At 34.8% G+C, this 13,171-nt stretch overlaps 1 protein-coding gene across 11 annotated transcripts in view; it reads left to right on the forward strand.

Moving 5' to 3' along the window:
- The window catches only part of THOC2 (THO complex subunit 2), a 99,199-nt gene that overhangs the window by 44,257 nt on the left and 41,771 nt on the right, over positions 1 to 13,171 (forward strand). For all 11 annotated transcript variants that reach the window (XM_039874699.1, XM_039874700.1, XM_039874703.1 and 8 more), the window contains 4 exons: positions 1,039 to 1,131; positions 4,211 to 4,366; positions 4,978 to 5,150; positions 6,381 to 6,576. In XM_039874699.1, the coding sequence (XP_039730633.1) occupies positions 1,039 to 1,131; positions 4,211 to 4,366; positions 4,978 to 5,150; positions 6,381 to 6,576 (618 nt within the window). The remainder of the gene's footprint in view (positions 1 to 1,038; positions 1,132 to 4,210; positions 4,367 to 4,977; positions 5,151 to 6,380; positions 6,577 to 13,171) is intronic.

Consider the following 13,171-nt stretch of genomic DNA (forward strand, 5'->3'; position numbering starts at 1 on the left):
GCTTTTGTGAGTTTGCTCTGAAACCCTGACCACCTTTTTTTTTTTTAATGGGAAAATGTTTTGATATTAAATAACCATTTATAAACATTTAGAATTAAACTACTGTTGAAGACTTAACTGTCTTAAAAATTACAGTGAAATAGTGCCTTTTTACATGATGTCTATTAGTTTGGTTAGCTTCACATGTTAAGTGCATGATACCTATCACAATTGTGGGGAGAGCCTTACAAAGATCTCATTTTTAGTGTTGAGTAGAAGCTTAACACAATGTATTGTCACCATTTGCTTTTTATTTGTATTTGACTATTTAGTAGTTGTCAGTTGTCCTTACTTTACTCTTCCATTCATCTGACCCCAAGCAATTTAAAAATTAGGGAATTGTTCTTGATAGTATTCAAAGATCCTTCTGTTTCTTTGTAGGGTCCATGGGGCTGACCTGGAATTGGCCATTCCATGTTTTAAACTGTTGATTTATTCATGTGTAATATGTATATATATAGACCTGTTTTGAAGGGGAAATCAGCTGACAAGCACATATACTTAGCACAAAATCCAAGGATTAAAAGACTAGGGAGAATAGTATAAAGCAGACACAGATGGTTCTGCACTTCCAAATTTGTCAGTCTTGTCTATCTGCATTTCCACTGCAGATAGACAAGAACTACTTGAAAAAAAAACAAACAAACAAGAAAATACACACGTAAACAGAAATCTAAACTAAATATTATGCAATATAAAATCTTCCTTATTCTATTCAATTTTTAGATTTATTCAGACATTAGCATGCATTGTAAAATGTGTCATTTTTGAAACTCCTTTCCTTGTGTTTATTAGAAGATGTCCCAATGTGAAAAAGGATGTTGACATAATTGCCTTTGCCCTAAATTCAGATGTTATGTATGTTCAAGAAGAGCAGTGAAGCTTATTGTTGAGCAAAGAGTTATGTGATCTAGTTGTTCTTAAATATTGGTAGATAAAGGATATGATTTTAGTTGTACTTTATGCACTAACTAGAAACTTTTCTTTTTGTTTTTCAAGGAACCAAATGGAGAGACTCCTTCATCTTTATACCGCGTTGCAGCAGTACTTCTACAATTTAATCTTATTGATTTAGATGATCTTTATGTACATGTAAGTCAAGTGGGCTGCTAAGAATATTTGGTTGTCAATCCCAAGGGTGAGGGAGAAGAGTAGGCAGTCACACAGCACTCTAAGGTTGGTCCTAGGCTCTCAAGTCTTAATTTTTTTAATTTTTAATTTTTTCAATTAGTGTTGACATTCAATAATATTTTATATTAGTTTCAGGTGGACAGCATAGTGGTTAGACATTTATATAATTTACAAAGTGGAACCCCCCACCAATTAGTCTAATACCTACCTGGCACTATACATAGTTATTACAATATTATTTTCAAGTCTTAATTTTTGAAGCCCTAATGCATTATTACTTTGTATTTACTTTATAAGGTGAATGAATTTCTTTTATAGACTATTAGCAATCAAATATTTTTTTGTCACCTTCACAGAGTTCAAGGTTGGGTATGAAGTTAATGTTCTTAATTGTCATCAAGGCCTATCTTATGGGGAGAGAGGCCAAATTCTAACCAGTGTGGTTTTAGATTTCTCTGTTATACAAATTATGGGAAATACGAGGTTACTTAAATACTTCTTCCTTCCCCTCAAAATATTAATTTTAGATATTTAGGATGAATGGGGAAATCTTTATTTATTTTTTAAATGGTTTTGTGTCTTTACTGGATAATAAATGACTAGTGTTGTGCTTTTATTGATGGATCCAGGATCTAGAAGAGTGTATATGTGATTGTGATTGATAACCTCTAATGTAGTAACAGTTTAGCCTATCAGTTTGAAAAAACTAGGTTCATAGTATAGAAATTTCTGTTTTATTAGGTTGTGCATTAGGATATCTATGAATTTAAACCCGTCTAAAACTGACATCATCTTCACTGCCTTTGAGATCACTTTCTAACTTCCTTGCCTATCAGTATGTACTGTGGTAACATAGTTGAGTAAAACTTTATCTTGGAAGCAGTCATAGATAGTCTAGCAAGGGAGAAAATATTTGCATTGTATAATAATAACTGTATTGGCGGTATTCACATTGTGCTGTAGGGACTCAGAATAGATAGTGATCATTTCCGTCTGGGGGGATTTTGGAAGGCTTTTTTCAAAGTAGTGATGTTGAAATGGGATTTGATAGATGAGTAGGTGTTGGCCATGCTTAAAAGGTGGGAGCATTGTAGGCAGAATTAACTGAGTATAAAGGTAGCAGGTTTGAAAGGGCTTCATTATCACCTTAGGGGAACATCAGGAAGCTCAGAGTGGTTGGAGCCTAGGTATGCAGGGGAGATGAGGTTGGAGAAGTAGGTTGGGGCTAAACTGTGAAGGGCCTTAAGTGCCATAGTAAAGAGTTTGGATTTTTTTCTTGTTGGGAGTGGACAGCCATTCAAGATTTAAAGTAGAGAAGTGATGTACAAAATGAGAACATGGAAAATTGGTCAGAAAAAGGTGAATTTGAAGACATAGGTATGAATTTATGGTGTAGATTGAGAGGACAAATGGAAAGTACAGAAATAATGATAGATTTATTCCTGATATGTTTGTAACAATAAATGCAGGTGGACTAAATGTACCTGTTAAGGTGATAAAGATTTTCAGACAGAATTCAAAATCCGTTTATTGTTTGCATGACACTTCTAAAACCCAAGAAAAGTTGAAAGTAAAAGGATGGGGAAAATATACCAGGGGAATTATTATTGTTAGACAGAATAGACTTTTTGGAAGAAGAGATAGTCACTTCCTAATAATAAAATTGTGTTCACTAAGAAGGTGTAACAGTTGTAGCTTTATATTATACACCTAATAACATATTTTCAAAATACACAAAACTAGAAATTGAGAGAACTGTAAGAAAAAACTTATAGTTCACCCATTGTAATGGGAGATTTTAGAGGCAATTGCAATAGTCTAGGTAAAATATGAGGACTTATGACAGATAAGTAAAGCAAGAAAAATGGGTTTGATTGCCAGTGGAGAGCATAAAGAATGAGAAAGTCTTGCTTACCTTCTTGCATCAGTCCATGGTGACTTTTCTTCCACCACCCCCCCTTTTTTTAACGAATGCGATGAAGTCTACAATATGTAGTTTAATATTTCACTGTTTCCGTTTATTGTTTACTTTGCATTAGACTTAGCTACTGAAGTAGATTATGCATTTCTAGGGGCAGGAACATTTCTTTTATAGCTCACCATAGTGCCTAGCTGAAACTATAAATAATGGTTTGTTGGCTGTATTTTTCTTTGTGTCTGGGTTATTTTATGAAATGTCTACATTAACCATGTTCCACTTACACAAGATGTCTGTATTTGAGATAATTGATCCTTTTTCATAATGGAGGGCTGACTATACACATACTGCTCTTTCTTTTGTAATAAACTAGAGACTAGTTTGCGACTAAAGTCAAATAGGTATCTAGAAAATGAAAAGTGAGATGTCAAGTTCATAATTTTTCTAGAGATTTTTCATTTAAAGGAATCAAATTTACCTCTTTATGTAATTCAGTAGCTCACCAGGTACACATTTTCTTGAGTAAACTAATAAATTAAGTGGTAAACATCACTGTTGTGGTATTATATTAATTTAGGGCCTCTAACAGGAGATATATTACCTAATTTTGAATGGTGACAAAATTCAGGTACTTAATCCTGTCAGATTTTATGAGAACAATGGAGAGAAACTTATTTAGAAGAGAAATCATGGTCATGAAAAGGCTTGACATGTTTTTTAATCCCCTCCGCCCTGCCCCCCCTCCCCGCCCTGCCCCAGCCTGCCCCTTGCCTTCCACCCCTGACCTATGGATGTTGCCATCTTCCCTTAAGAACTAGATCTCTGAAGGCAGGGCGTCTCCTCCCACGCGCTCATGGTGCACACCTGGGGCCTGGCACACACAGGGGGCCTGGCGCACCTGGGGCCTGGGCCGTGGCTCTGCTGGGGCTTGAACCCAGGACCTTCTGTGTGTAAAGCAGATATGCTAACCACTACTCTATGGAACCACCTCTAACCACTACTCTATGGAACCACCCCATCTAGACTTCTTATTTACAGTTTTATCAATTGATAGTAGTGTTTGCTTTTCATATGTGTGAATGGTATTAGCTGTTTTATGAAATTTTAATAAACCATTTTTAGCTTCTTCCAGCTGATAACTGCATTATGGATGAACACAAACGAGAACTTGTGGAAGCTAAGCAAATTGTTAGAAAACTTACAATGGTTGTATTGTCTTCTGAAAAAATTGATGAGCGAGAGAAGGAAAAGGAAAAAGAAGAGGAGAAAGTAGAAAAGGTATATGATTCATTCTAATAAAATTAACATTGTTTCCTGGATTTAGAATTATGAAATTTAACTTGTAATGGTTAATCAATTTATGGGAGAAGAATTTCTTAATTTCAATTGCAGTGAAACCTGGTTTTTGGAATACTAATTTACAAAGGGCAGATTTTGTTTTTAATTTGATTGGCACCTTCCCAAAAGAGGCTACCATGTTTTTTTCTTAGATAAATTTCAAAATGTATTCTAAATAAAATCACCAATGTATTGACTATATTCGTGCTCTGCATATTAACGTCTCTCAGGTTCTAAAGGGATTCTCAAAGATGAATGAATTCTAGTTCTCTGTGGCCCAATAACATTAAGTACAACTTAATATAATTCCAAGTTTGTAAATTGTCACATAATGTCTGCAAAAAGAAAAGACAGATTCCGTTGTTTTTTTTTTCTTCAATAGCTAAAACTTTATTGTACTTTGAGGAAAATACTGTTGCATTTTCCATGAATGGCAGTGCTTGTTGACATACATTGTTTTGTTGTTTAGTTCAGTTTTTTTAAATGAAAAAATGTTAAGATTTATTGGTGTCTGCATTATGAATATCTTTGCTATAATTGTTCATTTTTAGCCACCTGACAACCAAAAACTTGGTTTGTTGGAAGCCTTATTAAAGATTGGTGATTGGCAGCATGCACAGAACATTATGGATCAGATGCCTCCATATTATGCAGCTTCACATAAGCTAATAGCCCTTGCTATTTGCAAGCTCATTCACATAACTATTGAGCCTCTCTACCGAAGGTATGTTACTTTATGCTTTACTAATCATTAAGGTAGAAGTAGTTTAGGACTACAAGAAAAGCCTGCATATTTATGTTGTCTCCTCAAACCACGCATATATTTTAGTATGTTTTACTAGAAGGTAAGAATTACTCAAGAGTGTATCAGTCTGATATGTGTTAATCCGTGATTTGTTGCCTAACAACTAGACCAGATGTTGGAGAATGTGTGCTGCAGTGTAGTCTAAAGATTATAGCTTAGACTTCTAGGTTGAGTTTGCTCCATTGAGAGTGAAAACTCCATTCTTCTGGTTTTTACTTTTCCTCCTCTCTTGGGGGCAGAGAATTCTTAAGGTTTTTACTTAGTGTAATTTTCCTCTATTCCACGTTGAGTGGCTCTGAGTAAGGACATTGCTTCCTGCTTATCTCATCTCTCCTGGCTTTTAGCCTGCCGTTCTGGAAATTGCTAATGCAGCTGCTCTCATCATCCCTAGTTACTGTGTTGGCCAGTCCTCTAGCCCTCAGCCTACTTTCAGGATACTTAGGAGCAGTATTGGTAGCAGCTCTGGCATCAGCCCCACACATCACAGTCTGCCTCAAAAGCCCCAGCCTTGTAACTCGTGCTTAGCTGCTGGCTGCTGCCTCTAGTGCCACCTAGGCTGTGGACCACAAAGGCTTCTTCTCAGAGAGTGACCCCTGTGACTCCACAGTGGGATACCTTGTTCAGCAGGTGAGAACTCTGGGCATGCTGTCCTTTTTAGTGTGACATCCTCTTACATTATGATGTTCACCTTCCCTATGACCACCTACCTTATACTTAGTCTAGGTAGTGGAACTCAGTTTGAGAAATGTTTATTGACTTGAATCAGTGTTGTTATATTCATATTTTTTTGTTTCACCTCTCAGTGTCTCTGAGGTCCATCCCTTGTTTGCTAATCCCATATCCAAATTCCTGATATTGGCCAAGCTTAACTAAAAAATTCATATGATGTATGTTAAATATTACTTGGAATCTGCATTTCTCTGATTTCCTTTTCTAATGCAGTTAATTTGAAAGTCTCCTGAGCTCTGATTTTTTTTTTCAAATAAGTATTGTTTTTGTCTTTTTCTATCAATTAAATTAGCTGGTATAATAAAGTTAGGCATGATTGAAATATAGAAAGCAAATATGAGCAAGAAAAGTTTTACTGATAAATATGACAACTTAAAATGGGATATTGTATAGTATACATGTAAATTTTGCTTTTTATAGAGTTGGCGTTCCTAAAGGTGCTAAAGGCTCACCTGTTAATGCTTTGCAAAACAAGAGAGCACCAAAACAAGCAGAGAGCTTTGAAGATTTGAGGAGAGACGTCTTCAATATGTTCTGTTACCTTGGTCCTCACCTTTCTCACGATCCCATTTTATTCGCAAAAGTGGTGCGCATAGGCAAATCATTTATGAAGGAGGTCAGTAAGAATTTTTTCTTCCAAGTAGAAAATTAAATTTTGGAATGACAGTGTTATGAGTATATTTGTGTTATGTGTATCTCTAGAAATAAATAGAAAGTGAACTCTTAAGAAAAGGTTATATTGAGTAAGGTTTGGGGAAAGTTCATTGTATCCTATTCATTCATTCATTTGGCGAGGCAACCCTTGGTTGACCTCACAGACTGCAAGGACCTTGTCAGCTTACAATTCTTTATTTTTTATTTTTTCGCCTACAACACCTAGTCTTCCTAGGTTGGTCTCCCATCTAAGTATTAACCAGGCCCGACCCTGCTTAGCTTCCGAGATTAGATGAGATTGGGCTTGTTCAGGATAGCATGGCATAGACCTAACCATTTATTTTTATACACACACATATGTACATTATATATAGAGAGTAAATACATAATATAATTAAATCTATATATCTATATAACTATGTATAGATCTTAAATCTAGCCAGATTATTAGTCAAGTCCCCTACATAGGAAAACATGCTTTGGACAAGTGAATGTTTTTTGAATTCCCTTATAATTAGTGGTTAACTCAGCGTTCCCTCCTTTTTTGCTCAGTTATTTTTTCTTAGCTGTTATTTTGAACCATTGCCATTATTTGTATGAAGTCCCCTGAACATCATACTGTTGAGGATTTATTATGTAATTTTTTAGTAAACTTTTTATTAAAATAGAACATACAAAAAGTACCCAACCATAATTGTACAGCTCAGTGACTTTTTCCAAACTAAATACCCATGTATCTATGACCTAGATCAAGAAATAGAGCATTACCAGCACCACAGTGTTTCCCTTGTACTCCCTTCTTATCACTACCCCAAGGGCAACCATTTATGCTATGTTTTGTTTTTAAAATCAGCTTTGAGTTATAATTTACATACAGTAAATTTCACCCATTTTAAGTGTATAATTTGATGAGTTTTGACAAATGTATACAGTTGTGTATCCACCACCACAATATTTTCATCTCTCCAGTAAGTTCCCCCTTGCCTCTTTGTCAATTCCCTCCCTTCACTGTTGTTTCCTGGCAACCACTGATAGGCTTTTTCTAGAACTTCATATAAATGGAATTGTACAGAATGTACTGTGTTCTGTCTGGGTTCTTCCACTTAATGCTTTTGAGATTCATCCAAGTTTTTGCATGTGTCAAAAGTTCTTTTATTGCTGAGTACTTTTCGTTATATGGACATAACCAGAGTTTATTCACCAGTTGATAGGCATTTGGGTTGTTTCTTGTTGGGAGCTATTATAAATAAAGCTGCTATGAATATTCTTGTACAAGTCTTAGTGGAGGGGGGTGGTCATGATTTGTTCTCTCAGGAATGAGATTTCTAGGCCATTTGGGTAAGTGTATATTTATTTTTTTGCCAAATTGTTCAATGCGTATGACCATTTTGCATTCCTGAAAGCAATGTTCAGTTGCTCCAGATCCTCATCAACACTTTGTATTGTCAGTCTTTTAAATTTTAGTCATTCTAATGGGTGTGTTACCTATTATGCTTTTAATTTACATTTCTCTGATGATCAGTGATGTTGAGCATCTTTTCATGTCTTTGCCATTTGTAGTCATCTTTATTGAAATGTCTATTTAAATCTCTTGCCCATTTTTAATTTGGTTACTTGTCTTTTATTATTTTTCAGCCTGATTTGCCTTTTCATTTTAAGTCTTTGAAAAGCAAAAATTTTTTAATTTTAATTAATTCCAATTTAGTACTACTTTTATGGTTTGCTCTTTTTGTTCTAAGAGATCTTTGCCTAACTCAAGGTCTTGAAACTGAAAAGAATACAAAATTTCTTTTCACTTGTAAAACAAGGCAACCAAAAGCATCTAGAAATTGTTACAAGTACAAATGCATTTCTTTCCAGCGTTTGGCGATTGCCTCCAATTTTAATTTTTGACAACAGTAATACACAGAAAATTTTACACCTGAAATATTTGACTTGGCTTTTAACACTTAGCTGATAGTGTTTTTAATGCTCACAAATTTACCTTCTGGAAAGATACTCTGAGGAAATCTGTTAAGTAGTTTACTATAGATATCATTTATTGTATAACATTCATATAAAGAGGAAGTATAACTGTTTCAATACCTTGATGCTTATAGTCTGAAACAGATGAGTCATGTTAGTTAACTAGTGCTTGTTCAGAGAAAAAAAGGTTGTGTCTTTCACAGTGCATCATATTGGGAAGCATGTGAAGTCAGTTTGTCTCATTACTGGGGATGGTAACATTGATCACTTGGTTAAGGTGATGGCTGCCAGGTTTCTCCACTGTACAGTTACTCGTTTCCCCTTTGTTGTTTTATTTTTTATTTTTTTTTACCCCATCTTCCTCCTCCCTCCCCCTTCCCCTCTGGTAACCCTTTGTTGTTAATATGTATCTTGTGAGGAGATATTTTGAGACAATGTAAATAGCCTCTTTTTCATCTTACTTTCACCCACCAATGCCATTCTTTTTAATCGAAAATTTTAATGTTCATGTCTCTTGTTCTGAAATTCTTTGGCTACAAGGATCATAAACTTGTAAGCAAGAGAGCAAACATCTAACTTGTGAAAGTGCCCCATACATAGACATGTATACAGATATACAGTATTGTTACCAAGATACACAGGTGCTAGAACTGTCATGTTGTCCTTCCTCTCCTCCATCTCCATTGCAGCCCTCCTTTACCTCCGTTCTATTACAGTTGTGCCTGATGCCTGCCTCTAGCTCCAGTCTCTATTTTTGTGGGGCAGAAGGGAAGAGAAAAATGTTTATTTTGATGACAGTGTGGGAAGAAATCTGTCTTCTCTCATTGCTAAGGTTGTGGTAGGAATCTGACTTAGAATTTTGGTTCATTTTTTTACCCATAAAAATATTTCACTATAACAAATCATTTGTTCTCTATTTAAGGTTTAAAGAGTTTTGTTGCTAGGAATTTGACCAGGGCTTATAACATTATTTTTAAAGGTGGAATATGACCTTAGTTCCAAATAATGTATTTACAATTAAACTTCAATAACAGATCTCTCATTTATAAGCTTGATGTTGCTTGTATGTATAAATTATGCATATTTTTAGAAAGTAGCTTATATGCTTATGCCAGCTATCACTTAACAGACTAGTCTTCTGGCCTATAGTTATTTGTAATTATCTCACTGATTGTGTTTGTGTGTATGTATTTCTTAAATATGAGATAGGTAGTATAGGACTATCTAGTATAGATAGGTCCTTGAATAATATCATTTTGTTACATCAATGAGGTGCCATAGGAACTTAGCTCTTGTTTACATTAATTAGCCTATGGTAAAATTGGTTTCATTATATGTTGTTTCGCTTAAAGTCACAGAACCTATCAATGATGTTAACTGAGGACTTACTGTATAGTAATTCTCAAACATTAGCATGCATCAGAATCACCTGTAGGTCTTCTTAAAACACAGATTGTTGGACCCCATCCTCAGAGTTTCTGATTCAGTAGGTCTGGGGTGGGACCTGAGATTTTGCATTTCTAACAAGTTTCCAGGTGATGCCGATGCTGCTGGTCCAAAGACTAAACTTTGAGAACTTTTTTTTTGTTGTTTATTTTGAGAACTGTTGTTCCAGTATATTAACTAATTTTGGTCTTTATTTCAGACTTAAAAGAGTGGCTCTATAGAATATATGTGTATGAATGGAAACATTTTACTATCTTTAATATTTTCTTTAATCGTAGAACACAACTTTAATGTGCTCACCTGACATACTTCAATGTTTTTGATAGTACTTACATTCCTTGGTGCTTTTTTGCATTCTGCTGATGTTAATGGATTAAGTTGTTTACCATAGTGATAGTGAATATCGATCTATTACTCTGTTACCCTATTCTGAGAACTATGTGAATCAGCACATTTAACTTTGTAAACCTGAAATTTTTCATAATAAAAGTGTTGGTTGCTAGGGAGAGATTGTACTTTAGACCACTGATTCTAAAACTCTAGTTTATGAATCAGCTACTTTAGAATTTTGGCTTGATGTTTTTTTTTTTTTTTTTTTTTTTTTTTTTTTTTTTAGTTTTCATCAGCTGTTTAGGGGAGCTCCGGAGAGTCTGTGATCCTGCTTAACTCCATTTATTTCTTTTCAGAATTGAAGATCTACCTTGGTTGTGTAGATTAGAGCTCAAAATTAATATTCCTTGTGGATGAAAGTACAGGGTTCAAGTACAGTGGAATTCATCATACTCATGCTTAATTTATGTGAATGTGGCCATACTTGTTCTATCAGACTACTCAGTGTTTATACCTAGGTGTAAAGGTGAAATTGGAGAAAATTTTTCTTTCTGTTTGGTTCAGTTTCTCAGGTCTCAGAGAGACCAAGTTTAATCCACAACACCTTTGCTCCTGAACGAGCCTGAGCAGAGAAGAACTGTTAGGATGTTTATATTTGCACTTATATTGTCACTTATATTAATTAGTTTGAACTAAGGTCACCTTAGCTATTACTGAATATCTTCATGTGACAATTCTAATCAAGGTGTAGAATCATAGTTAAGGTAATAAATTACAAATAGGATCTTAATTTTTCTCATTAGCTATGCTTTTAACCTAATGAGACATATAAACATATAAGGACAGGCAAATATTAAGTCTATTAATAGGCAAATGTAGACACTCTACAAACAGTATAATTTTTAAAAGACTACTAACAGTATAATTTTCCTAAGTACATTTTATAAGAGAAAAGTAGAATTTTTAGTGTGGACCAAAATGCACACTATAAACAGTTGATTCAACCCCTGTGCCTCCTCTCAAGGACTGTTTTCTGAAATTGAACCTCAGTGTTCAGTTTCAGAAAAAAAAATTCAAAGTGTATAAAAGAGAGGTAACATTTAAAAATATTTGTGAAAACATACACCTCTTAGAGGTTTGGCCATTTGTCTATAGAGGGTATAGCAGCTGCTATCAGATCTTACCATATTCCTTTGGCTCTTATACCAGGTCCTTAACATTTCAGTGTGTGCCAGCCCAGTTTTCAACTCTGGCACCTGTATGTCTTTGAGGGCTTTTCTGGCCCTGGGAGCCTGCATGGGTAGTGGAGGAATTGGTAGCCTGGATGCTGGGGAGCTAAATTAACTCTCCCTCATCTCCCCAATTCTCAACTACTGAAACAATGGGAGTTGTCCTCAGATGAGATAACCCTGAGATGTATTTTTACACAGGCCCTCAGAGTCTCTATTGAAATTAAGCTCTAGTTACTCACAAGAATAATTTCCTACTGGTATTTCCTAGGATTACTTCCCAAATAAACTGTGCCTGAACTTGAATAGGGTCTGCTTCTGGGAGAATCTAAACTAAAATACAGGGGCATATTACTTTAAACAAATTCTACATGAAAAACTTAATTTGCCCTAATGATAGATTTACGAGGCAATTTTTGGTTTTATAAAAGATTTCTATTATGAACTTTTTTTTTATTAGTTCTTTTTATTCCTTAGATTCCACATTTAAGTGAAATCATATAGTGTTTATCTTTCTCTGTCTGACTTAAATACCTTCTAGGTCCATCAAAGCAATATCTTTTTCTATCCCCTTCCTTTTCATATGTAGGGGTCTTGTTTTCTTATCCTTTCAGCCACTCTATCTTTTGGTTGGAGCACGTAATTCTTTTCCATTTAGGGTACTTATTGATAGGAATGTAGTTGTTACCATTCTTTATTCCTGTTTTTGATACATGTTTTTTCTTCTTAAAGAAGTTCCTCCAACATTTCCTGTAATACTGGCTTGGTGGTGATAAATTCCCTTAGTTTATTTTTGTCTGATAAGCTCTTTATCTGTCCTTCAACTCTAAATGATAGCTTTGCTGGATAAATTATTCTTGGTTGCATATCCTGGATTTTTATCCTGTCGAATATTGTTTTGCCAAGCCTTTCTGTTTCTTTTGAGAAATCAGCTGCCAGTCTTACGGGTGTTCCCTTATAAGTAATGATTTGTTTTTCTCTTGCTGCTTTTAATATTCTTTCTTTGTATTTAACCTTTGGCATTTTAATTATCATGTGTCTTGGTGTGCGCCTCTTTGGATCCCTGATTTTTGGAATTCTCTGAGCTTCCTGGGGTTTTATGTCCATTTCCTTCAGGTTAGGGAAGTTTTCCATCATTTTTTCTTCAAACAGCTGTTCAACATCTTGATTTTCTTCAGTTACACTGATCAAATGAATATTTGGAGCCTTAATTGTGTCCCATATCCTCCTTAAATTATTTTTATAGTCTTGGCATCTTATCTCTTGCCATTCTGATTGAGTGTCCTGATTGGCTTTCTTGTCCTCTAGATAGGTCGTTTGATCCTCTTCTTTATTTGCTCTGTTTATTTCATTTAATATACTTCTCATCTCAGATAATGTGTTCTTCATTTATGACTGGTCCCCTTTTATAATTTCCATTTCTTTTTTTATGCTTTTTTTTTTATCTCTCTGTTAAAAGTTCTCACTGACTTTTTCTACACATCCCAAAAGTTCATTGAGCATCTTTATAACCAGTATTTTGAACTCTGCATCTGTTAGATTACTTGACTCCATTATATCTGGATCTCTGTTCTGTTCTCTCATATG

This window comes from Pteropus medius, unplaced genomic scaffold (genome assembly GCF_902729225.1).
Source record: "Pteropus medius unplaced genomic scaffold, Ma_sr-lr_union100, whole genome shotgun sequence".
Taxonomy (NCBI): Eukaryota; Metazoa; Chordata; class Mammalia; order Chiroptera; family Pteropodidae; genus Pteropus; species Pteropus medius.